At 52.4% G+C, this 26497-nt stretch overlaps 1 protein-coding gene across 1 annotated transcript; it reads right to left on the bottom strand.

Moving 5' to 3' along the window:
• Nucleotides 1-19703: 19703 nt before the first annotated feature.
• Tlx3 (T cell leukemia homeobox 3) lies at nt 19704-22617 on the bottom strand. The gene is made up of 3 exons (XM_005334125.4): nt 21917-22617; nt 21312-21555; nt 19704-20403 (listed from the first exon to the last, which is right to left on the bottom strand). Exons 1-3 carry the CDS (start codon nt 22476-22478, stop codon nt 20193-20195), a joined length of 1017 nt encoding a protein of 338 aa, XP_005334182.3. The 5' UTR covers nt 22479-22617; the 3' UTR covers nt 19704-20192.
• Nucleotides 22618-26497: the final 3880 nt, after the last annotated feature.

The following is a 26497-nucleotide window of genomic DNA, read 5'->3' as shown; positions in this document are numbered from 1 at the left end:
TTGATTCCTAAAGCATGGGCTGCAGAGGAGGAAGTGCCAAGTGATCAGAGGGATTCCTGGTCCTTCAGAATGTGGGAAATGAGACGGCTACTGTGTCTCAAGAATAAGGAGTCTAGAACCGATTAGAATTAAAAAAAAAGAAAAGAAAGAAAGAAAGAAAAGAAAAAAAAGAGGAATAAAGAGTCTATCCTTACCAGAGGGACCACCCTGGGGCTCCCAAGGAGGCATTGGGTGTCCTGGGGTTCCCTCTTATAGAAGGACCTAGAAAGGAGTCGTCTTGACTGGGCTTTTTGCTGCTTTGATTTCTATCTCTGTTCTATTCCTTTGAGGGGCTCAGAGAATCCACATTTCCAAACTCAAGTTTGCAAGATATATATTACTATTCTTTCAAAGGGCAACTCAGTTTCCTTTATGAGCATCATTCTGCCAAACAGCAGACTCTGGTCTCAGTTGAGATCTAGTTTCCCTGGATCAGTCTCAATCCTAGAGGCCACCAGGCATGAAAGGCCTGCAGGCTGGCATCTGGGGCATGACTACCACCTCACCTTGGTCTCTCTGGTCCACAAAGGATGCTACCACCTGGTCCTTCTTCCCAATCACAGAACGTCTCCAGACACTGACTCTCAGTGAGAGTCACTCCAGACCCCTCCTGGGGACAAAGAGTCATTTTGCATGGCCGCTGTGCCCTCTGGGACTCGGCCCCAGGCCCGTCTAACTGCACAGCCATCTCCACCATGATCCCTCATGTTCTGTGGCCTTTGTGGGGGGAGTAAGGCACTGGTCCCTCCAGGACAGGATTCTTCTGGAAGTTCAGGCTCTCTGCCCTCTTAATGCCCACTTCCTTCACCCCCTTCTCCACAGCCTGAGAAGCTAGAGCTGCCAGAGGGCAGCTGTAGGGCTCTGCACCTCCTCTCCTACCCCCAGGGCTCAGGCCCTGTCCCTCCAGCTTCAGCTCAGAATCACAAAGGATTTTCCTCATCCCTCTATGTGACACCCTTTCCCTGAGGCGAGGATGCCACTTGGTCTTGTGGACTAATAAGGTTGAGGGGAGGGGGAGGCCAGAGGGTCAAAGAAATGTAAGAAGAAAAAACATCCCTCAGAAATCCTAAATATTGTTTTGGCCTATACCCAATAAAATCAATCCACCTTAAAATATAAATAAGGAAACAAGAGCAGGTGTGAGAAATGGAAAGTCAAGTCCAGAGGACACAAAAATGTCCAACAGACAGCCCGCTCGGTGCCACAGTTAAGCTTAGGACTTGTCTCTGTGCTTCTGGCAGCCAAAAGGGGTGACAGGGAAGGAGCACTGTCCCTTTATGTTCTCATTTTCAAAACACAGCAAATATACAAATTTGTCAAGAGAAATAAAGAGGGTTTCTTTTGCTCTGACTTCAAACAAATTATCACTTGGGACCTTAGGATGACAGTCCCAGGGGGAAAAGGTGAACTTGACATCATAGCAATCCAGAAACGAGCTCAAGTGGCCCTCAGGTCCTGGTGGCTCCAGACTAGGAACTGGAAGTCAGAGCAGAAGAGCAGCTCCACAGCCTGGCATCCTTGCTTAAGTACAGAGTGTTTGGAATTGGTGAAAATGCACACACACACACACACACAAAAAAAAAAAAAAAAAAAAGAAAAAAGAAAAAAAGAAAGAAAGAAAGAACATTCCCATACCCCAGAGGGGCATGAGTACAGTGGTCTCTCTTTATCCATAGGGAAACAGTCTCCCAGCCCCCCAGTTAGTGCTTAAAAGTGCAGATGGTATTGAACCGTATACACTGATAGAATTTTTTTTTTCCTATATGACCTGTGGTGTTGCCACATGCACCAGAGTTAAACTATCCTTCTACATTTCATGTCCTGGTGCCTCCTTTGAGTCACGACTCTTTCACTTTGGGGCCACTGTTAAGTCAAATAAGGGTTAATTGCATGCAAACTTGCAATACCTCCACAATCAATCTGATAACCAAGACTGCTGCTGAGTAACCAAAGTGGGCAGGTGGCATATACAGCATGAATACACTGGACAGAGGAATGATTCACGTCTCGGGTGGGATGAAGTAAGATAGTATGAGATTTAATCATGCTTCTCAGTAGGACACACAGCTTATGAGTTTATTTCTAGAATTTTCTATTTAATATTTTTTACTGTAGTTCAATATGGAAAGTGAAACTAGAGATACAGGCCAACTACCATAGTGAAAAATCTATTGTCCTCTCATGACTATCACCCACTCTCCGGTGCTCCTCCCTTGGACCATTGTGACCCCAGCTCCTCATCCATGCTTCCAGAGTTGATCTGTGTCTATATAAAGGGTATGTAGCCCCACTAGTACTTTTAAACAAATACAAATTATTATGCACACCATTCTGTACCTTGCTTTTCACAACAGATTTGGAGATAGTTACATGTCATTTTTTTTTTTATGTTTATATGGTACTTCATGACATAGGGACTCTGTGTTAGTAAACCAGTTCCTGTTGAGATTCATTCAGTCATTTATAACCAATTGCTTCTCCCTTCCTCTCTTCCTCCCCATTTCTTTTTTTCTAATACTGGGGATTAAACTCAGGGGCACTCTACCACTTAGCTATATCCCAGGCCTTTTTTATTGTGAGATGGGGCCTCAATAAATTGCCCAAGCTAGACTTGAACTTGTGATCCTCCAGCCTCAGCCTCCTGAGTTGCTGGGATCACAAGTGTACACCACTGCACCTGGCTCAAATTGCTTTTTTCAGAAATACTGCAATAAGTCACTCTGCACATACTTTTTAGAGTAAACTTAAGTGTTGGTTAAAGACCTGTTTGTGAAATCAGTCAGATCCAGGGAACAGACATGCTAGGTTAGGAAATACATTGTTAAATTGAACTACAAGAAGTTGAACAATTAACTTTGCCATCAACAGGGTATAAAAGTACCTGTTTTCCCTACTCTTGCCAACATAATACAGCATTAATTTTTTTTCTCTTGGCCTATTGCATAATATTCTCTTTCTTGATTATTCTGTCCTATTAATAGAGGACAAAAACTTCGATGGGGAAAATGCCCCAAATCAGGATCATCTGCATGATACAGGCAGGACCAGTTAATAAAATGAAAATTCAGAACCCGTTGTTCAGAAATTACTAAGGGCTGGGTGTAGCTCAGTGGCAGAGCTCTCCTGCAGTATGCATGAGGCCCTGGATTCAATACCTAGCACCAAAAAAAAAAAAAAAATAGACATAAAGAATTTTCAGATGGTGACAGGAGACCGTTAACCTCAGGGCAGGACTCTCCTGAGCATTCAGCCCTGTGTGAAGGGTCAGGCTGAACCTCGTGAAGCTTCCCTTGCATGCAGGGGTGGAACAGAGCAGCAGATTATCAGGTTGTCATTAAAAATGACCAACTGGAGACTTCCATCAGGGTGGGGAACAGGTGTGAAAAAGGAAACGTCTTCGCAACATGGACCCACTTGAGTTAACAGAAATCAGATGTGTGCTCCCCGCATCTCAGTGTAGAGCTGACATGCCCAGGATGGTGGGACGGCGTGAACTTGCTGTGGCTGAAGGTGGCTGTCACAGGTGGCTCTGTGTAGCTAGCGCTCTTGTTCCTGTTCAGATTCCCCCAAAGCAGACTCGGTGGCTATTTGGTGTGATCCAGGAGGTGATGGCAGGAGAGTAGGGCATGAGACAGGAAGGGGAAAGGGCATGTCCCAGCTGTCCCCACAGGGTGGGGGACTCAGGGGAGAAGTCAGAACATGCCTCTCAACTGGTCCAGGCAGCCAGGGGCTTAGGCCATCCTACTCATCAGTGGTGGACAGCAACAGCAGCACTCCTGGCCCTCCCAAGCAGAGGTCTGGAAAAGCCCCCAGCTGTGAGGCCCAGGACGGACACCAAGGAGTAGTGCACTGTGTGGGAGCTAGTGCCCCAGTCCACTGGATGTCACTCCTGGCACCCACATGACCGTCACATGCAGGGGCTGGCCACACAGGTGCAGGTAAGCTCACACTGGCCTGAGGGATGGGACTGTCATGTGTCACCCAGTAGGTTGGCACTGTTCATGAACCGAGGACTCAGAAGGCGGGAGGGTGGCAGACACCTGTGCTGGGGGAGGATCTGAGTCCATTTTCTGTTGCGAGTAGCACGACACCTCCGTCTGAGCTCCTCATAAAGAAGAGATGATTTTGACTCATTTTCTGGCCCAAGGCTGAAGGGCCAAACTGGCCTCTTTGCTCTCAGGATCAGAAGCAGTGCCGGGATTTCGAGGTGAGGACAGTGTGACAGCGCATGTGTGTCCTCTTCCTCATATTGGACCATCAGGACTTAATCACTCAATCAAGGGCACCCTCTGATAACCTCCCCGAGGAGCCCCCCCTTCAAATGCCAGCCTAAGTTCCCGCCCTCCCTATATCTCATATTGGGATTAAACTCCAGCCTGGGTTTCTGTGGGACCAACCAGATTCAGCTGGGCTCACCGGCAGAAGGGAAGGAGGAGTGAGGACGTGGGCCACCAGCAGGGCTTGCAGAGTCCTTCCGCAATATTTTGCAAGAAATTGTGGAAATAGCACAGCTTTGGGGGGACAGCCTCTGGCATGTCCCTTTTATTGTCATTCTCTGTTGGGGCAGGACATTCGAAGTCCTGTGGGCTCCATGCCGTGGTTGGGGGTCGACCAGTGGCTCTCCCCGGCCATGGTCCTGTCCTCCCAGCCTCCCTCCTTCCCAGGGAGCCTACAGGCCTTCACGGAGGTGTGTCTTCCGCAGTCACTTTCTGCAGGCCCTATTTTTTGGGGGGGGGGGGCGGGGGTGGGGAGGGGAAGAAATCCTTTTGCTTTTTTCCTTAAAGGGAATTTTGGGTGCTAAATTAGGGATTTTTGTTGTCCTTTTTTTTTTTTTTTTTTTTTTTTTTTTTTTTTTTGGAGGAGATGTTCCTTGGGATCTTTGAACGTTGAGACTCTTAAGAGAAATTGAATAGATAGAAATCGTTCATAACTGAGCCCTCCTTGCTCCAAGAGCTCAGGAGGAAGTGGCCTGTTCAGGAGGGGGTGGTCCGTTCCCAGAGTCACCCACTGGCTCCGCCTCGAGGTCCAGCCACCTGAGTCTCTGGAGTCAGCTAACCGAGTTCAAAGCCAAGACTCCTGAAGGAGGCCGGAGGGAGAGGGGGCGTGGGGTGGGGGACAGCGGGGCTGGCGGGCAAGGGCATCTGTGGCTCTCGTGTTTCTGCCAGATCTGTCGCGCGGCTGCCTATTTTTTTTTCCTTTGACAGGGGTCTGCTTCGAGATGCATCTCTTCCTCTTGTTCAAGGGTCTCCTCCTTCAGGAGGGCCTCCGTGGTGGACCCGCCTGCCCTGGCCCCTCCTCAGAACAAAGAGCAGGTGTCCGACCTGCTGCGGGGGTGGGTCTGCCTCAGAGAGCTTGCGCCGCCGCTCGGTGACAATGCTGCGGGTCTGCCTCCCCGTCGGGAGGGGGTCAGGCACACACTGCTCCCCCCCCCACCGCCTCCGGTTCTCTGTGGCCGCCAAGCCTCCCGCGCAGGCCTCAGCCCCGCATCCCTGTGGCGGGGCTTCTGGACCCGGCTGCTCTCCCCTCACCCCCCCCAAGCTGGGAGGCTTCACACAGCCCGACCCTGAATTCCGCTTCCAGTCTCCAAACCCTCCTCCCTTGTGGCCACCAGAAAGACGCCCTGCGCACTCCTAGAATAAAAGCCACCAGTGACCCCGGCGATAGCACCTAGACATGGTGACAGCTCCGCGCAGGAGCCCTTGCTCACTTGCTACACAGCCCCCGGCCCCCGTCCCAAATGCCTGTCCCACACCGCATCTCCGCCCGGTGCCACTGCAAGGCGGAGATGATGTCGTCCTCCGGTTTCCTCTCAGCCTCTGCACATGCGCTCTCCTGGTGAACATCTGACTGCCCTAAGGCCTCCTGGGGTCTCTGGAGCAGGACTGTGGGTATTCATTGTGTTTCTTTTTAGTTGACAAATAATAATCGTACATATTTATGGGTACAATGTGATGTTCTGATATATGTGTATATTAAGGAAGGATTAAATAAGCTAATTACCTCATCTCCTTATCACCAATTTTGAAATACACAATATATCATTATTAACTACAGTCTTCATGTTGTACAAGAGATCGCTAAAATATACTCCTGTTGTCCAACTACAACTTCATACCTTTTGGCCAATGTCTCCCCACCCCCTCTGGTAACCACCATTCTCCTCCGCAAGCTCAATGCTGGAGCTTAGACAGGAAGTGACCTCCTGCACTGTTTGTTTTTCTGTGCATGGCTTATTTCATCATGTCCTCCAGGTCCATCCATGTTCTCACAAATGACAAGATTTCCTTCTTTTCAGGGCTGAACAGTATTCTACTACATACATCTACCACATTATCTTTATTTATTCAACCACTGAATGCTTAAATTGCTTCCACGTCTTGGCTATTGGGAATCCTGCTGCAGTGAACATGGCTTCCCCTCCTCCCCCTCGGTGCTGGGGATCATGTTTATGGAACACAAAGTTGAATGAACTGACTTTGAAGTTACCTTCACTTGTGAAGCTTCCAACTCCTGCTCTTCTGTTAGGGGAAGGTTTTGACAACAAATTTTGATGAAGGAAGGGAGTGACTGGGAAATGTCATTAAGAAGATAACTGAAAGTTGACATGGTGGTGCACACCTGTAATCTTGGCAACTCTGGAGGCTGATCAGGAGGATGACAATTTCAATGCCACCTTTGGCAACTTAGTAAGATCCTCAGCACCTTAGCTAGGTCCCATCTCAAAATAAAAAGGTGGGGATGGAGCTCAGAAGTAAAGTGCTGCTGTGCTTAACCCCCAGAAAAGAAAGAGAGAGAGAGAGAGAGAGAGAGAGAGAGAGAGAGAGAGAGAGAGAAAGAAAAAGAGAGACAGGCTGGGGTTGTGGCTCAGCGGTAGAGCATGTGCTTAGCATGTGTGAGCCTCTGGGTTTGATCCTCAACATCACATAAAAATAAATAAATAAAATAAAGGTGTTGTGTCCAACTACAACTAAAAGAAAATATTTAAAAAAAGAAAGAAAGAAAGTGAGTGGCAGGCTGGGGGTGGAGCTCATGGTGGAGGCTCGGGAGCCTGCCCTGCACAAGGCTCTGAGTTCAGTCCCCAGCACCACACACACACACTCACACATGTGCTTGCAAACACACACTCACACACACACACACCTGGACTCCACATGGCCCTTGTCTTGGGTCCTCCTGCCTTACCTTGCCTTTTGTGGCTGGCTCACCAAGGGGTCCAGGGTGGATCTGGGCACCAGACAGCTTTTCCCTGAGTCACCTTCCAAGCTTCTGCCCTTTCTGTCCACGGACATGCGCCTGCTGTGCCACCACCCAGTGCCCACCTAGCGCTCTGTATTGGGAAAAGCTACTGGTGTTGACGTGCAGGGACATCCATTTTCATTACGGAAGAGGGCCTCCTTGTCGATTGATTATTTAGATCCCATAGAAAATGATATGCTGAAAATAAGAAATCAGCTCTCCGTCCTGCTTCAAGCTGCCACGGAGCTGCCACCGCACACGTGCAAATGTCCTAGTGTGCTCCCTATGAAACGCGCACACTGAGGTGCACACGGCCCTTTGAATCTGTTCTCCAGACTCTATGAGTGTGGTTTGAGGGAATCACAGAGGACTCTCAGGAACCCTGCACAGTGGGAAGCACAGGGTGGCAGTGACTGGAACCCTCCTGAACTCAAGTACGACTGCAGAGCTGGTCACCACACAGCGCTGAGGTCACCCCAGTCACTTAGGGTGTCAAGGCCCTCTGCACAGCCCAGACTGGGACGCAGTGTCCCTGGGCTCCTTGGTCCAGAGCTTAGCTGTCCCCCCGCCCCCAGCTCTGCACACAGCAGCCCAGCTGCTTTATCTCCTGGGCACCCCACATCCAGTTTCCACTCTGGATCCCTACAGCCATAGGAAAGTGCAGGGTGTTTCCAGCTCTATAAACGTGGGCGCTGAGGCTTGAGCGGCTTGTTACTCTCCAGACCTGGGGAAGAGGAGGGGTGACAGCATCACTGCCCTGCTCCATCGAGTGCCTTCTTTTGATGTCTCCTTGGGCTTTTTGAGTTGCTTAAGAACAAATTTTAAAACACACAAACAAAAAGCCCTAGGAACCCAGGTGCTGCTGGGTGGTAGAGTGTGGCCCAGCCTGTGTGGGGCCCTGGGCTCCGTCCCCAGAGCCACACAGCAATGCTGACAGCAAAGAGCCAACACCTGGGCACTGGCCAAGAGTTTGGGTGGCCGTGCTGCAGGCCATGTTCTGTTTCCCTGCTTCTCTTCTGCACTTGGCCTGTCACTGGAACTTGTGACTTCATTCAACATACATTGACTTACCCAGGCTGCAATCCCAGTGGCTCAGGAGGCTGAGGCAGGAGGATCCCACGTTCAAAGCCAGTTTCAGCAACTTAGCAAGGCCCTCAGCAACTTAGCAAAGCATACAAAGTGTTGGGGATGTGGCTCTATTGGTCAAGCATCCCTGGTTCAATCCCCAGGACCAAAACAAACACACACCAATCAAAAAATTCACCTGTTTTCAAAAAGACTTTAATTCTTTGCAAATTACAGTATGATGCTGTAAAGAGCAGAAGTCTCCTCAAGCTAGCATTCCTTCATCTGCTGTGTCCTGAGATTATCAGTTGGGCGTCGCAGGTGTCTGTCCTACATGTTTACATGGCACCCCTGTGTGTGGAGTTTTAATGGGATTGAATTTTCAAGTTGTTTTGCAACTAACCGGTTTCCCTTTGTAAAGTTTCACGGGCGTCTTCCTGTGTAGGTATCCATTTCCCATCAGCGTTGACGCCTGCTCTAATACAATGGAGTTTATGTGACTGATCTCTAAATGATGGACATATGATTAGTTCCAATTTTTCACTCTTACAGCCACTGCTAAGATGCACCATCAGGGACAAGTCATTTTGGACACTTAGGCTAGTATTCCTAAAATGCCTTTTTAAAAAATTAGGTAAAATTCACATGACCTGTGATTCACTTTTTTTTTTTTTAAAGATGCTGCAAGTGGAACCAAGGGCCTTGTCCATGCTAGGCACGTGCTCTACCACTGACTGAGCCACATCCTAGTTCTACAATTAACTATTTTAAAGGGTGCAAATCAGTGACAGTGCATTCAAAATATTGTGCAACCATCGCCTCTAAGCACCCCTAACTTGTGAGTAATTTCTCCCAGTTTCCCCTCCTGCTGTCTCCTGGTAAGCTCTGATCTGCTCTCGGTCTTTGTGGACTCACCTATTCTGGACATTTTGTGTATATCTTTGTTGTTTTGCTGTTGGGAATTGGACCTGGTGCTCGTCTGTTGAGCTATATTCCCAGCACTTTTAAAATTTTTATTTTCTGGCAGAGTCTCACTAAGTTGCGCAGTGACTCACGATCCTCCTGTGTCAACCTCCTGAGTAGCTGGGATTACAGGTGTGCCCCACTGTACATGGCCGGACAGTTCATGTAACTGGAGTGATACCACCTGTGCCTGCTGCCACGGACTTCTTTTTCACATGGTGCTTTGGTTTCAAGGCAGGCTCTTGCGAGTGCTAGCGTGGGTTGGGACTCTACTGCTTGTTATGGCTGAATGATGTTCGACCGTGTATATGTTCCACAGTCTGTTGATTTATTTGTCTGCTGCCAGGCTAATGTTCCTTCTCAGGCAAAGGTCCTGAAAGGTGGGGTGCTCAGGGCAGCCTCCCTGGCCCTTCCCAGGGTGACCCTGGTCTCAGGCACTTGAAGTGGCCCAGGCTGTCTTGCCCTGGGAACGGCTGCCCAACTTTTGCTGGCTTTGTTTTTCCTATTTTAATCAAGGATAGGATGAAAGAGCCATTGGTCCTCAAGTGCCTCATGATGTGGAGGGTTTGGAATTGGAGAGAATGTTAGGAAAGTAACTGGTTCGGTCAGTTTTTATTACGTGTGCTAAAAAAGAATCAGCTCACTCTACAAAGGATTCCCGCTGCTCCTAAGACCTGGCCCTTGGGGGCTGGAAAAAATGGCAACAATAATAACCCCTTACACTTCAGCCAGCGCTGCTGGGGCTCGGTGGCAGGGACTCGGGCGCCTTCCTGCAATGTGATGTGATGCATTTACCCGAGGTCAGGATGTCTCCTGACACTCAAACCAGAGCTAGATTCGTTTCTTCTTCTCACTTCCTTCTTTTCCTTGGTCCCTTAGATCTCTCTCAAGTGCCTATCATGTGCCACCATGTGCCAGGCCTGAGGATCTAAAGATGCTGAGAGGTGGCCCCTGCCCATGCCATTCGTGCACAGCAGGGAAGACAGGGTGGGGCAAGGGGGGGTGGCATTCGGGGAGAATGCCGCCTCTGTGGGGCCAGTGGGACAACAAGGATGGAACACACAGACCCATGCAGATGACAGTGTGGCTCTGATTGCTGTTTGGCTGCCCTGCCCCCAACCTGGATGCCCACCTGGCTGATGTCAAGTGAACCAAATGTGCAGCTGAAGAGCGGGATCTCTGCCCACCCAGGAAGGGCCCCTGCAAGAGTCAGGGAGCGCTGAGGTTCCCAGGTGCCTGGGTTCAAATCTTCTCTGTCCACTAACTGTGTGGCCTCAGGCAAGGGCCCTCCCTCCAGGGCTTCCTTCCTCACCCCCCAAACCAGGATGACACTCTCTCCCTGCTGTGGAAATGAAGCTGGGTGTGCATAAGCACAGCACATAGTAGGTTCTCAGGAAGTGTCCTTCATCCTTTCCCAGGTTCCTGTCCATCCATTTTCCCAGGACAACAGTCCAGCTTCTTTCTCCAAGACCGGCCCCAACTGGGACAAAAGATCACTGGTGTTCCAGGGTACATCTAAGTGGGCCTCCAGCTGGCCTGTCCCTCTCCTACTTTGCAGAAAACCAGTTAACACCAGTGTCCCACACCCCTGTCCCCAGTTCCCCTTCCCGAGCATGAGCTCTCTCCGTTCAGGTTCAGCTCCGTGCCAACCTGTTTTACAGGCAGAAAGTCCTCTCTCTGCCTGTCCCCCCCAGGAGTCCCCACAAGTGCCCGAGCATCACCCAAATCTGGCCTCCGCCAAAGGCTGCAAGCTGCCGTCGTACTCTCTTGACAAATTGAGCCCGAAGCGTTAAGATCGCTTCTGTTAGAACTTTCTAACAGTGTCATAAATCTTTTATTAACATTTGGTATTATACTAATTAAAACTGTTCTCTGTATGTATTATTAATTCCTGTAGCACTTCTTGCTGGGGTGACATTTTTAGCCAGCTAAGCAGAATGGAGCACAGTAAATAAGAAGAAACTCATTTCCAGACAATTAGCCTTGCAGAAAAATAAGTTGGTTAATGGAAGGCTTGATGATTACAAATTTTACCTAAATAAACAGGGTATCTTAATGGTAACTCTTCAAGCTAAGTAAACAGATTGGGGTGGTAATGTCCTAAGCAATACTTAAATGTAACTGTTTAATAAATTGGTAAATTACTCATTTCATCTTAGAACAAAATGGTAATACTGTAGTAATAACCTAGTATATATTCCGTAAATATGAAGCATTATCACTTTAGCTCTGTAGAAATCACCACAGTGATATGTCAGCATTGATCTAAAACTGCAGCATTTTATCTCAAGTTTATTACCCATTTTTGAGAATCGCTGAGATTTTCAGAGCATAATGGCAATAAAAGAAGAATTTAAAAAGCGCTTTAATGTGCATAAGTTAATCAGAGGTATCCTCGGGGGGAAAAGGAAATTTGGTAAAACATGAATTATAAGCATCATTTAAACTTACTTTGGACACTAGAGATAATAAATGGCACCATAATTTAGAAATAGCTTTTAACATCAATGACGGTAAGTACCACTTTACTGTTCATAAGAATTGCAGAGCGGTGGTGCTGAGGCCAATTTTATTAGCCATTTTTTTCTTTATAAAAGCAATCCAGCCCTTTCCACAACTGAGGAGACAGGAACAAGAGTTACGTGCTAATATGCAAAATGCATTTAAGTTTTTTGAAATAGAGAATAATAAATTGTGCCAAAAGATAGAGTCTGGAGACAAATGAATGATCATTTAAAAAGAATAAGGCACTCGCAGAGTTTACATATTTGGGGAAACTTGATAAAAAAAAAAGCCAACAAATTGTTCATACATTTTCCCATTTGCTAGAGCAGGCGGGGTGCTTTCAAATCTGGGAGATGAAGTCATAAATCCCAGCGATTGGAGATGCTGCAACAGGAATGTATTTCTGCAAATTGTCGCCATTGACAAATCACTTTTAAACTATATACAGAGCAGGTTCAACTTTCTTCTCAGAGCAGGAGAGCAACCTTCCTGCAGGGAAGTCTCAGATCTGACCTCTACTTACCAAGCACATGAAGTCATACATTTCAAATGTAGGGACCTCACGCTACTGGGGGACAGTCGCCAGGATTCCACGAGCCACCTACTAAGCACACAGTGCTGTGCTGAGCATGATGGGGCCTCAGGAGAAGCTTGTCTACAGCAGCCCAGAGCCAGGCTGGCAAAACCTGGTAGATATGGAAGAAGCAAATCTAAGACACCTGCCCAGACCCTGCCTTTCTGGATCTAGTAACTCCAGGTTCAAGGTCTTTTGCTTTTCCACCTGATGAATTTGAGGACACACACAAAAAAACAAAAACAAAAACAAATCCACTTTGCTTGATTACAAAATCTTAGCTGCATCTAGCACAAATGCCCCTTCCCTCCTCTGCTGTAGAACATGTCCTGGGTAAAAGGCCTGGGGACTTCACAAAGGCAGCGCCCTCTAGAGGCTGGTGGGGACAGATGCAAAAGTGCCCTGAAGAGATGGGGGGGGGGGGGCAGGAGGGAAGGACCAGTCAACAAGGAGCAGCTCCGGGCAAGGAATCGTTCCTGTGTCCTGCAGGCAGAGAGCAGGTCCCCAAGTCCCCAGCGCACTCAGCCATGAGTTCTCTGTGTCCCTCTGGCTTCCAGACACCCTGTCATTGTCCACTCATTAATTTCTGGCTCTCAGAGACAGCCCAGGAAATATCAAGTTTGCCTGGCCTCCTCTCGGGAGCAGCTACATTTTGTGTAAGAACCACCTGCCATCTAACTGCATTGGCCCCCTCTTCCTAGAGCACCCGGCTGTGGTTGGAGACTTCAAGGTCAAATTTTGAGATGCTCTGGGGCACCTGGACTATAAGTTAGAAGACCGTTGTGTTCACACACTTATGAGACCTTGGGCAAGTATGCTCTAAGAAATTGCTCAACCTTAGTTTTTTTAATCTGCACAATGGGGTTACAAAACTGTTTTATATGATTATCATGAGGATAATGTGAGATCCCAAGTACAGAGCTTGGCACACAGTAGGTGCTCAACACTCATTAGGATTCTTCACCCTCTGCAGTCAAGAATACCTGGATTCCAACCCATACCATATGTGACATCAGTAGGTCATTTAAACATTACCAAACCTCAAATTTCTCAAGGAATATTAGAGTCTATCAGCTTTCTTTCTAGCCTTATTCCAAGGGTTAAATGTGTAAAATGCTTAGTCCCCAACCTGGTCCACAGTAGGTGTTCTATAAATGTTACTTACTATTACTGTTTAATAAACATGTACTGAGCACCTGCATTGTGTTAAACATCAGTCACCAAAAGAAACTGAAGCCATAGAGTGCAGGAGAGTGCCTTGTTGCTCTCAGGATAACTGGCCACCATTTCTGAGGAGAACAAGAACAACATTTGTGTTGTGAGGATTCACCTACCACTAATAATAACAGGAGGGGATATATCCTGACGATGCAGAATGGGAACACTGAGGCTCAGGAGCTAACGTGGAATAGCAAAGCTGGGATTTTAACCCAGTCCTGTAAAAAGGCCCGTGGATGTTGTGGGCGTTTTGGTGCAGGATATAGAGCCCATTAGGTGCCATCTTTCTTCCCTAGAGCTGGAAGTCCTCAGGTCCCACAGCCAAGCTGTCACACTGCCACTAGCAAGGTTTCACTAGAGGCTGCTTTTAGCCTGGGCTGGGTAGGAGCTGGGTAGCGGAAGTTTTCAGAATCCCTTAGCTAAGCCACAGGAACCAGCACCTTCCAACCACCTTCAGGGGGCTCAAAAGAGAAAAAAAAGAGTGTATGATGGTACTGGCAGCAGCGAAATGCCAGAAAAAAAAATTGAAATGTGATGCAGAACTGTGTTTTATGTCTGACTTTGAGGATGCAATATTCAAATGGGTCAGAATTCCCCTTTGGCAGTCACAGGAGACCCTGGCTTCAGGAAGCAGGAGGCTTGAAGGGCCTCAGTGGATAAAAGCCAATGAACTGGAGTCACTCCACCTCCATTAAAAGTCCTGACACCAGAGGGGCCTTTGAAAGGACTGTCACTTCCCAGAACATCAGTTTTCCCCATCTGCAGAATGGGGGTTACAATGACCATACCTCCTCAGGTTTTCATGAGGTTTCCATTTTAGTGTGCAGGTGCTGTCAAAAAACTGGGCCTGTGCTCTCACCATGGGTGGTGCAGGCAGCTGCAGCCCTGAGAGACTCTCAGAGGTGAGGGCAGGCACCCCTCCCTTCTCTGCTCAGACAGGTCCCAGCAGTACCTCCCAACAAACTTGAAACTGGAGGCATTAATTAAGTCCACCAGACTCAGGGCCCCCTCTGTGTCCCTGGGTTGGATTTCCTCTCTCCCCGCCCCCCACCTTCCTGAGTCTCACTGCGTCCTAGGAACAAAAGTGCCCCAGCTGTGGCGGCCCAAGCAGCAGATGCACACTCGGTTGTTTAGCATACGGGATATTCACTGGTGCAGCACACCTTCTCCAGCCCCAGGCACCCTGCTCGCTGGGACCCTCCAGGGTTAGAGGGAAGGACTCAGGCTGGGTCTTTTCCTGCCGCTTCCCTCTGGCAGGGGCGAGGAATGAATTCTTCCCCAGTGGGGAGGAAGGAGGGAAGGGATGTGCTGCCCACTCAAGTTCCAGGGCCTCCAGAGTTTCCGCACCTCCCAGATGAGCCCACTGATCAATAGGGCTGCAGAGCAAAGCCAATGCATTGCAGGTAGCGGGCTAGTGCCTGAGGTCTGGAGGCTTTTAAAGGTAATCTAAGGTTCTAGCTCTGCTGGGCGATTTGGTTTCTTAAAATCAGGGGAGTCTGGGTCAGCACAAATCTCTATAATGAACCCGCGGCTGGTGGGGCTTCCCAGGCTGCTCTCTGTGCTTGGCTCAGGCCCTTCACTACCGGCCCATGGAGTGCCTGGGTGCACATCACGTCTGGAGCCAAGTCAGAGCCAGGGTGAACCTCCTGCACCTGCTGCCCTTTCAGCTTCACAACTTTGCATCGTAGAATGGGAACACAAGACCTTTCTGGGGACTCAATGGGGTAGAAAGTAAGGGGGGAATGGCTCAAATACTCTGATCAAACGTTTTCTCCCATTCCACCTCCTCTATTGGAAGCATACTAAAGGGGTTTAATAACTTACTCCTTAATTGGTAGCCAGTCTGGCTGAGAACAGTTGTTTCAACTCAAATGAGGGGCAGATACCAGCCTACACATGACACTAGGATACTCACAAGTTTGAGGAGATCAAGCCAGGTCTGGGCTCCACCGTTAGAGGAGGAGGAGAGCTGACAGTGGAGGACATTGCTCCATGCCTAAGCTTTCCTCCCACAGAGTGACACTTCTGATGAACCCCCCATGTCATTAGTAGGTGCTTAATTAGATGTTTATCCAAGAATAGATTTTAAATGCTTTAAAAATGATAAATTGATCATTAGCTTACTGAAGTCACTTTCCCCCTCCACTTTCTCTGGGGCGCCCTATTTTTACTGTTTCAGAAACCAAGATGCAGAGACAAGCCACTGACTCAGGGACACACGGAAAGGGAACAACAGAACTGAGCGGAGGACGGCTGGCGCCCTGGGTGTCGTGAGGAAGGCACGGATCGGGAGAGCAGTTCCGCGAGGATTTTCAGTCTGAATCAGGTCATGGGCGCCTGTGTCTGAGCGTCGCTGAGGGAAGACGCTCCCGACCTGATGCAGTGGGTGCTTGGAAATGGAGGGGTGCATTTCGCTCTCCCAATGAGAAACTTTCACTTTTCCAGCATGTAGGCGCCTAAGCCACGTCTAAGGTTCTCGGGTCTCGGTGCACAAGGTTTTAGTGGCCCTGAGGATGAGATGAGGATTTTGTTTCGGGTTCTCTGGAACCTTTTAGCATGCTGGCTAATTTAGGCCCTCAAGGAAGCCAGAGGCCACATTCTACCGCCCCTAACCGGAGCACCGGGCCCGGCTGCCGTGAAGCTGGGTGCACTGCTTTCCATAGCCGGAGCCAGACAGCCTGGGCCGGGGACAGCCTGGGCCGGGGCGGCGGGAATGTCTCAGCTGGCGGCCGATAGAGCACCGCGCGTCCTTGGACCCAGGCTTCTCCGCCCTAGCTGCGCGCTACCCTTCCTGAAGCTGCCGAGGCTCACAGGCGAAGTTGCCCGAAGTTGCCCGCCCCAGAGGAGCAGCGGGGGCACTGGTCTCCGGCTAGAATTCTCGGAGGCCGCGGTCAAGTCTCACTCTTTCTGCATCGATGGCAAACGTGGCCCATCGCGCAAGCCTGTGAGGCAAGAGAACGAGGCGTCCCCGGAATTCGGAGACCTAATCCACCGCCTCGCCAGAGCAGGAGAAGCGGGGACCCGGTGTCGGGGTGGTTTTAGGAGTCCCCGAGCCGCCTCCCATCCTTCACTGTGCCAAGCTCCGTTCTCCGCCGACACGCACACGCACACGCACGCACACCCACCTCCCCACCACTGCAAGGAGCAATTATTTGGGGGACAAGAACGTCGAGCCGCTGTGGCTGCGACCTGAAACTAATTTCGGAACTTCTCTGAGCCTTATTGTTTCCGCCTTGCAAATTGGGGAGGGGCGGGCAAACCTCGCAGGTGCGCGAGTCCTCCTAAATCACACTGTGAGCGGAACTCCCGGGCAGCCTCAGCTGTCCAAGGAGCCGCTGAAGCAGCACCATTCCCACCTGCAGAGGCGGGCGGCTGTCCCAAGTTCCCTGCACCCTTTCTTCAGACCGTCCCCCAATCCCGGCCTCTAGTACAGCCTCCCAAGGAGAACTGAGAGAGCCTAACTCCCTCTCCGCCTGGAAGCCTCGCCCTCCTTGCCGAGGTCTTCGTACAAGCCTGCCAGCCTCTGTACAGCCCTGAAGCCAGGGCATCGGGAGAACCCGCTCGACTGGTGGGTACCGGGGGCGAAGCTGCCTCTGGTCTCCTGGTCTGCATCTGTAAAATGGGCGTGGCTTAGGAGCCACTGGACCCGAGGCCCAGGAAGGCCAGCTGGAAAGGCGGCGAGGCGACGACACCAGCTTGTCTAGAAGCGCGCTGTTTCTCGTTCTCAATTCCCTCGGCCACCAACCTGGGCGCCCATACACCCGCCGGCCTCCCGAGACTCGCCAGGGCCTATGGCTGGGAGAAGATCGCTAAGCAGGCGACCCTTCGTGGCCTCCCGGACTACTCTAGATTCCTCTCCTCTTAAGCTCAACCTCAACAGGGCTTGCGCCACCTGAATATGAACGCGCTAGGAGCGGAGACCCAGAGCCGTCTCTAAGCCCGGCGCCCTGAGACTCCCAGCAGAAAGGACCCCTAGAGATTCTGCACATCGGGAGGAGGAGGTAGGGCGCTACACAAGCCTTGCCCTTCTTGGCAATCGATCCTACCCACTGGGGGCGTCCACACTGCTCTGGTCACCCACGTGTGGGCTCAGTCCTCTGACTCGAAGAAACCCCTCGCCTGTCTCTGGCTCGGCAAGCCTTGGCTGGGGCAAAGTGCTCAGAGACGGCGGCCTTGGGTGAAGGGCCTCAGAGAACACCAGGTCCTCAACCCCTTGCCTGCCTGGGCGCCCACCACCAGAGACCTTTTGTGCAAAGCGAGGGGCCTGAATGAAACAAAAAGACAACGTGGGTGAGTCCCCAAAGAGTTCTAAGAAACAAGAGGACCGCCCTGGCAATATAACACAAATTATTTAGAAAAGCAAAACAGTAGACCTTATTATGAAGCAATAGAATTCAATGGAGGGGAATTGAAAAGTGAGGCCAGGCCCCAAGGATCTGCTTAGCCAGCAAAGAAGGTGTCTCTCGTCCTCAAAGGGCCAACCTTTTCCATCGGACTTTTTGGCAGAGAGAATGAAATCATTTCAGGAAAACACTCATGGAAAAGACCCGAATCCTCTAGTTACCCTGGTTCTTCCCTGTAAGTCTGAATACCCCCAGAGGCTCAGACTCTGGATTAGTCCGGCTTTGGGGTGAAGGTGAGGGTCGAAGAGCTGGGAGTTTGGAGGTGTGTTTCTTAGTCGCCCTCCCCTTCCTCCAGCCCAGCAAGTGCACACAATCCTTCAGCCCGCATATAACGAAGACTCCCAAATATCGAGCCCACAGGAAGGCACAGGGCCGGGAAATGAGTGAGCTGGGGCTGCACCTGGGCCGCTCCTAGGCCCCTGGGACAGACATCCCCTGACAAAGTGCTTAGCCTTGGAAAGCGACTGGCAGCTAGGCCTGGGGGAGGGAGTAAGGGAGGAGAAAAAGAAGGGAAAGGAGACAAAGTCTGAAACACAGGCAAAGAGATTCTGGAAGCCGAGACAAAAAGAGAGAATGGTGGGGTCGCAGGGGGGAGAGAGAAGGGAGACAGAAGTCAGTCTGGGAGAGGCAGAGAGAGGATGTAACAAAGAAATGGGTGCAGAGAAGTTAAAAACAATAGAGAAGGAACCTCGTAGAGAATCGGAAAACCATGACAAAAGGAAAAAGATAAAGTAATAAAAAGACCAAGAGTAACAAGCTAAGAAAATAGAGAATATCCTAGAGACATAAAAAAAGAGGCTAGGAAACATGAAACTTTTCTAAAAGAAATAATGATTAAAAACAAAAATTAAGGGGCAAGAGGAAAATTTTAGGGCCGTCCTGGGTGTATGTTTGTCGTTGTTAGAAGGGGCCATCTGCTCTTGATTTCGAAATCCCGAAACGTCCACCTTCCCGCGGCTGTAAACCTGGGAGGACACGGCCTAGCGGCGGCCGCCCGCAGGCTTTGGGTTTGGGTGTTCCAGGCGCCCCGCCCCCTCTGGTCCAGCGAAGCTAAGGAGGCTGCAGTGACGTCACAGGACGTCACACCCCACCTGGGGTCTCGCACAAACCCGAGAGCGAGCCGGGACCCTGGGGTTGGGCTTTGCTCTTGCTCTCCAGGCGTTTGGACACCCAGGACATGCACCCGCTCTGCGCTCACAGTGCGCCTGGATACCCAAGAGCCAGGTCCACGAGTCAGGCCCGCGGCCTCCGAGAGTGTGTCGTGTGTCGGAAGGGTCCGTCCGTGCTTTCCCCTGCCTTCTAGGGAGTTAGATGCTATTCCGTATCCACCACCCGGAGAACGTGACCTGGCGACGGCCTAGATACCAGCCCAGGCCTGGCCTTCCCCTCCTCAGCTCTCCTCGGCGCTGGTCTTTGACCTCCAGTGCCTTCTCAAGGCCCTTCCCCGTCCCCTCACGCACCCGATTGCGGGCAGCCGGCACCAACTGACCTGCACCGCGCATCCTCCGCGGGGCCCGGGGCTGGGGTTCGAGTTGACGCGAATACCGGAGAACCTCGGGGAAGTGGACGTGCCCCCGCACACCACCGCTCGGCTCCTACCGTGCAAGGCCGGGGGTCGCCGAGCATGATTGGAACGAAAACGAAATAAAAGCGGCGTTAAGTGAAATAGCTAACTTTTTTATTAAATAAAACGACTTAAATAAAAGGAACGGAAAAGGAGAGGAGTGATCCCAGGCTAAACCCGGGTGTCCCGGCCCCTGGCGCTTCCCCCAACCGCCAGGTCGGCTGCCCCTCCTCCAGCGGCCCCCGCAGGGGAAGCAGGTGGCCGGTTTCTAAAGAAAAAAAGCCAAAACTTTTTATTATTTACACGTTTGGGCAAAAGTACAAAGTATAATACAGGCGCCCAGCCCGGGGGGGTGCGGGCGGGGGGCGGAGAAACGTAAGGCGCTTTCTTTGTCAGCCCGGGACGGGGCGGGACGGGGCGCGGGGCGGGGGCTCGGATTGTGCAGCCGCGCGGAGCCCGGCCCAGCCCCCCTTCGTGGCCGGCGGGTGTGCGGCCGCGCCCTAGGGCCTTCTCGAGCTTGGCGGCCCCTTCCCCTCTCGGCCCCGGTTCCCCCCAGCCCTGCTGAGGGTCCAGGGCGCCCCGCCAAGTGGGGCGGCGATCAGTGGAGACGTAGAACGCTGGTGGCTCACACCAGCGAGGTGACGGCGGGGACCTTGGAACTATCCTCCTCCCAGGGTTGCAGATTCTGCAGAGCAAAGAGCGACGAGTTGTGCAGACAGAGCGGGTCGGGCTGGATGGAGTCGTTGAGGCTCTTTTGGAAGGCGTCGTGTTGCAGCTGCAGCATGAGCCGGCTCGCCTGCTGCCGCTCCGCCTCCCGCTCCTCCGCCGTCTGCCGCCTGCACCGGGGGAGGGAGAGGGACAGCACTGTCAAGTTCCCGGCACTGCGGGGCCACCGGCGCGGCCCCGGCCCTCCCGGGAGCGGAGGCCAGCCAGGAACCTCGAGGCATAGAGCCCGTCTGCCTCCGGGCTCGATTTACTCCGCAGGCCCGCATGTAGGGAGACTGGACTGGGGCCGTTTGTTTTGTTGTGCACCGCTGGGGCGCCTGGAGGGAACTCGCCCGCCACCCACCTGCACGCTCCGATATTGTGGCTTCGCCAACAATAAAGATTGTTTCTTTCTCGGGATAACGGGGGCAGGGCGTGTGAGTAACTGACTCGGCCCTGCTGGCAGCAGGGTCACTGGGATCCGCGAACGCACGAACTGGCTGTGCACGGCCAGCGCGGCGTCCCAGGGCGGGTCAGTCTGATCCAGTTCTCCCAGGCCCTGCTTGGAAACCCTTTCCTGGGTGCCAGGGCTTCGCTGTTTACCGGTTGGATCGAAAAAAGAGTTTGGATAAAAATGGGACTGGAGTGGGGACTCGAAGCAGGAGAGGGCCGCCAGCCCTCTGGGATAGTCGGAAATCCGAGAGGGAAAAGGAGGGGAGTGGACTAGAATGGGGGAGGCCCGGGTGTGTGTGTGTGTGTGGCGGGGGGCAGGTGAGAGGGACACGAGTGAGTGCCAGAACAAAACACCGAACGATTTGGAGGGACTCAGAGATGCAGATGGAGATGGAAGAGAAGCCAAGGCGTGGAAGAGACGGGAAAGCAACAACCCGAAAGGCGGCCAGGAGGAAATAAAATCCGTTAGGGAGGGGGAGGCGCAGCCCCGGGGAGTTGATAGGGGGTAGCGCGGGTAAGTGGGGAGAGCTAGGCTGCCGCGCGGGGCGGGGCAGGTGCAAGGTGGGCCGGGCCGGGCCTCTCTCACCGCCACTTGGTCCTCCGGTTTTGGAACCAGGTCTTGACCTGCGCGTCCGTCATTTTGAGGGACTTGGCGAGCGCCGCCCTCTCGGCCGAGGCCAGGTACTTCTGGCGATGGAAACGCTTTTCCAGCTCGCAGATCTGCACCCGGGAAAAGGACGTCCGAGGCTTCTTGCGCTTGGGCGGCGTCCGGTTCTGGTAGGGGTGGCCGATGCGCCGTGTCACCGTGAAGGGCGTGAGCGCGGCCGCCGCTGCGGAGACACACGAGGCCCCCTGAAGCCCAGCCTGGCTCGGCCACCGTTAGGCCTCATGTAGACCGGTGGAGCCCCGTGGAACAGAGTACTCCTGTGTTTTGCTGGTCCCACGCGTCCCCAGCAGCACCAAACCAGTCGGGAGACGCCCCCGCCCCCTTCCTCCTTCCCCGGGACGCCAATTTATTTTCCCCGCAACTCTCGGATTCCCCTCCCCTCCAAGGCGGCCTGGGGCCCTGGACACTGAGGCCTCCGCCGCGCTTGGCCTCTGGAATCGTTTCTGGGAGTGGAGCGCATAGGGCGCGGCGCCTCTGGCCCCGAGAGGGCCGAGGCCTGGCGCCTGTTCACCCGTTCTGCTCACCTGTGAAGCGGTCTTTCACAAAGCGGCGGCTGCTCTCCATCCAGGGGAAATTGAGACCACCCAGGCTGGAGACAGTGGGCACGGAGGGCATGGCGGGCAGCGCGCTTGGCAGAGGCGGCGGCACGGCCCCGGGCAGCGGCCTGTGCGCTGGCACCCGGATTACGCCGGCGGGCGCTAGGCTCAGGTTGACACTGTAAGATCCCGCGTCCTCGAAAGGAGCGCCGAGGCCGGCAAAAGAGGCGGGCAAAGACGGGTACGTGGCGCCCGGACGGCCCCCGGGGGGCCCTCCCAGGTAGCTGGCGCCGTCGGGGCCCCGAGGGGCAGGTGCGCTGTCCTGGTCCGGGCTATTGAGGATCTGGTCGATGCCGAAACTGATGGGCTCGTGCGGGTGCGGGGTCTGCGCGCTGGCGGGCGCCTCCATCCTGGGCGGGCGGAAGGGCTGGGCTGGGCTGGGCGGGGAGGCGGCTGGATCCCCGTTACCGCGCGGCCATGGAGCGCCCGGCGCCTCTCGTCGCACTGAAACTTTGCCAAGAGTGCGCGGGCCCGACAGGCTCTGTGTCATCTTTCTTGAACCGAACCTGGAGTTTCCGCTGCTAATTCCTCTCCCGCCGCAGCCATTGGCTGCGATCAACAAGCCTCTCTTCTCTCATTGGCTCCCGGCTTTCAATAAAGGCCTAATTCATGGAAATAGGAGCTTAGGGACTGTTCCAAGGTGACATCATTTTAACAAACGAACAATAGGTCAAATTTATTAGCCGGGATAATGGGCGGCGGATATTAGCGCCCGAACCGCAGCCTCCCAAACCCGAAATCTAACGAAGCTGCAATTAGCAGACGCTCCCCGCTCCTCCGGGCCAGGGCCGCTTCCTGGCTGCCGCCTGCAGCGGGCAGGGCGCTCCGCTAGTGAAATTGTTTTGCCGAGGGGGTTTTCGTTTTCTCCTAAATTTTTTCATCTGAGCAAAACCCAAACCAAATGAATCTTTCCAGTTACAATGGAGTTGCAACCCCGGAACGATCCTGCGACATCTGCGGAAGCCTCTCGGACTCGACCTCCGCGGGAGCAACGAAAGAGGCGCATCCCGGGGCGTAAGCTCCGTGCTCTCTGAGCGCGGGGTGAGGGGAGCACCGTGGCGTTCTCCCGCCACCGAGGACACCGACCCGTGTGGGGAGAATTCGCCCCAGCTGGGGCTTCGGCCGCGGCGTCGCGGCCACTTTGGAGACGCTCCCTGGCTCCGGCCAGGCGGACCGAGGCGTGACTTGCAGGTGCCCACGCGTGCGGGACGGGCTGGGCTAGGGACCCGAGAGCAACCAGTGGGGAGCGGAGATCGGCCGCTCGAAATTCGTTGCAAGGTAGATGGGGCTGTGGTCGCGCGTGGCGACCCGTCCGAGGTTCGGCAGGTTTGGGGACCTCGGATTCCCGAGTGGCAAAGACGGGGGAGGCTCAAATTTAGAGCAAATAGCGGGATTCTTCAGGAAATGCGAGCAGCGAGCCCCACCCGGCTCGGTCCAGCCGAAGCGCGGGGACCACTCCCTGTTCTGTCGGTGCCCCTGGGGGCTGTCCCGCGGGCCAAGGGCACAGTGCACAGAATCGCTCGGGGAGCGACGGTCACCTTCAGCTTCAGCCTCGGGGAGACCTGGAGAGGTGTTTCCTCCAGGCTATTTCTACAATCGTTAGGGCAGACGCTGGGTCCCGCCCCTCTGGCCGGGCCTCTTCTCGGCGCTCTGGGTCTGCGGACAGTGGTGAGAGCTAGCATGTGCAGTTGGCTAGAGCGTGTTCAAATTTGGGTCAGGTCACTTCCTAACTAAGTAACCTTGAGCAAGTGACTCCTTTTTTTTTTTTTTTTTTGAAATGGGAAATAATACGCGCATCAACAGATGTTCATGAGCCGTGAGCAAGATGTTGACGGAGTGCAGAGCCCGGGTGCTGGCCCAGAGTGGGCACTGGGCAGCCGCCACTTTGCTCCCAAACCTCCTCCCAGCGTGATGGTTGATATATTAGGGCCCTTGTTTATTTTGTTCATAGTTTTCTTTTATTTGCAGAGGTTCAGTATCTTGGAGAGAAAGATGAATTTGCCTACTAGTGGGGTCAGTTTCAGAAGACAGGGGCAGGACAAGAGGCTGTAGGTTGGGGACTCCTTATCTCTGCTCCTCAAAATCCAGGGGTGCGGGCCGGTTTCAGCATTTGCCTGCAGTCCCCTGGCCTGGGTCTGGAGTTAGGTCATTAGCCCGCTGTGTGACCTTGGGCAAGTTGCTGGCCTTTGCAGAATCTGTGTTGGGTGGAGACTGTAAGACCTGGAAACAGTGAGAGCAGGATGCCTGGGGGCTTGGCAAGGGCCCCTCACCCGCTTCCTGGGACAAGCACCCTCAGATAGGATCTGTATCATTGCTCTGGCTCTGGGGGGGTGGGGCCTTGGGCTTCTAATTCAGGCACTGCTACTGGCAGTCTGGGGGCTGTTGGGTCCCTCACTGCTCCTTTTGGAGCCTTATTTTCCTTATTTGTAAAGCAGAAAGGGCATTGGCTACCCCCAGAGTGGCTGTGAGGACTAAATGAGAGAACATCTATGGAACAGGCTGTGGAAAACTCTGGCGATTATATAATACCTTTCATGGCAAGCAACTGTCCTTGGGAACTCAGACCGTGCCAGATGCCCAGTGGACCTTGTTTTTCACAGATTCCTGTGAGGTAGGGGGGCTATGGATCCCAGGTTTTGACTGGTGAGGGAACTGAGGCTCAGAGTTTGCGTGAGGGACCCACCTGGGGACTGCAGTTGGTCCCTCACCAGCTCCATCTCCCTGCTGGCCTCCAGAGCCCTGCTCCTGCCATGTCTGTGCACCATTAAAACAGGGTAACAAGGCCCACCCCACAGAGGCCTGAGGCACAGAATTAGGGAGGTGAGGGCGGAGTGGCCAGCATTGTTCCCCCGGCACCTGATTAAGAACTAGATTCCCTGTCCCTTCACCAGCTGGGGACTCGAAAGTCTTCATCTTCTGTGTGCCTGTTTCCTCATCTAGTAGAGAAACAGTACCAACCCCATGGCTGCAGCGAGCTGGTGGGGGCACAGGTCCCAATCACAGTGCCAGCGTGGATCAGGGCTCTGTCTCAGTGATTGGGCCCCAGCTTCCTGAGGCCCCTTGTTCTCAGTCATCCAACCACAGGAACTTTGGGCCACTGATCACAAACCTCTCATTCCTAGGACAGAAGCTGCGATTAGGTGGCTCAGGAAGGCCATTAAGTTGGGGAAGGCAGAGGTCTGGGGCAGTGGTTCTCGAAGTGAGTTCTGCATCACCGGGGAGTTTGTTAGACATCAGAAACTCTGGGGCAGGCCTCTGTGGTTAACAAGCCCTCCAGGTGATTCTGATGTCTGCTCAAGTTTGGAAACCAATGCCCAGAATATTGTCCATCTCATCCAAGTTTTCAAATTTATTCTTCTGACAGATGGAAGTCTTGTGTAACTTGAAACTCTCACTTGAATCTGTACTGATATCCTCCACTTTTCATCCTGAGTTGCTCATTGAGCCTCCCCTTGATCACCTTGCCAAAGCTTTGTCTATTTTATTGGTCTTAAAAAAAAATGCCCTTGATTTCATTATCCTCTATTTTGTGTCATCTCTCATGAGTGTTTTTTTCAAATTAAGTTATTACTTTGAAGTGGGAATTTAATTTATGTTGCCATTTTTCTTTTTTAAAATAAATTCATCAAAATCTATGCATTTTCCTATCAGCAGTGTCTTGACCAAATATGTTGCGATATGATGTGATAGACATGGTGGTGCGTGCTGTAATCCCAGAGACTGGGGAGACAGAGGCGGGAGGAGTTCAAAGCCAGCTTTAGCAATTTAGTGAGACCCTAAGCAACTTAGTGAGACCCTGTCTCAAAAGAAAAAAAGGCCAAGGGCGGGTGGCTGAGGGGACAGACCGAGAATGTAGCTCAGTGGATTTAATTCCCAGTACCAGGAAAAAAAAAAAAAGGTTTTCATATGTATTTGGTGTCTCTGATACTGTAATTTTTGCAGCCCTTTATCCCTGCTATCAGTTGTACAATGAGAAGGACATACATACACTGAAGGAGAGATTGGAAATGCAAATTCCAAAAATTAAGGAAATGGGGGCAAGGACTGCTGGGGATGCAGAGGCTCCTAGGCCACAGCATGTCTGGTCTGCGGCTAGTCCCTTCAGGGAGTCCTGTAGGAGAGGGCAGGGCTTCTGGGATGAGAGGCAAGATGCTGGAATTTCCCACAGGTCTGTGAGCCAGGACACAGAAGACCCGGGTTTCTCCAGGTTAACTCCGGCACTGACTCGTGTGTGAACTGGGATTCAATTGCCCTGTCTGTAAAATGGGGTAGAGATTGAATTAGGACTAAGTGCATTTGGGTCGTCTACCCTGTTTGAAAGATTGATGAGAAGACACCGGCATACCCGCCATGTCTGCGTAGCCTAGGTGGGAGGCCTGTGGGCCTCCAGCTGTCCTCATGGAGGCTCTGAGGACACCTGCCCCAATCCATTCACCCACTCATTCACTCATTTAGTCACTCTCCAAATATTTATTTATGGAGCACCTGCTGGAATGTCCTGGACCATGT

The sequence above is a fragment of the Ictidomys tridecemlineatus genome, chromosome 1, assembly GCF_052094955.1.
Source record: "Ictidomys tridecemlineatus isolate mIctTri1 chromosome 1, mIctTri1.hap1, whole genome shotgun sequence".
Lineage (NCBI taxonomy): Eukaryota > Metazoa > Chordata > Mammalia > Rodentia > Sciuridae > Ictidomys > Ictidomys tridecemlineatus.
This window is presented reverse-complemented; position numbering and strand designations above follow the sequence as displayed.

What these genes read in the sequence shown, in the direction of transcription:
- Tlx3 (XM_005334125.4), bottom strand. Translation starts at nt 22,478, where the DNA reads ATGACACAGAGCCTGTCGGGCCCGCGCACTCTTGGCAAAGTTTCAGTG. An exon ending in TGTGAAAGACCGCTTCACAG is followed by an intron (nt 21,556 to 21,916) that starts GTGAGCAGAACG and finishes GTGTCTCCGCAG; the next exon opens with CGGCGGCCGCGCTCACGCCC. An exon ending in AACCGGAGGACCAAGTGGCG is followed by an intron (nt 20,404 to 21,311) that starts GTGAGAGAGGCC and finishes CCCCCGGTGCAG; the next exon opens with GCGGCAGACGGCGGAGGAGC.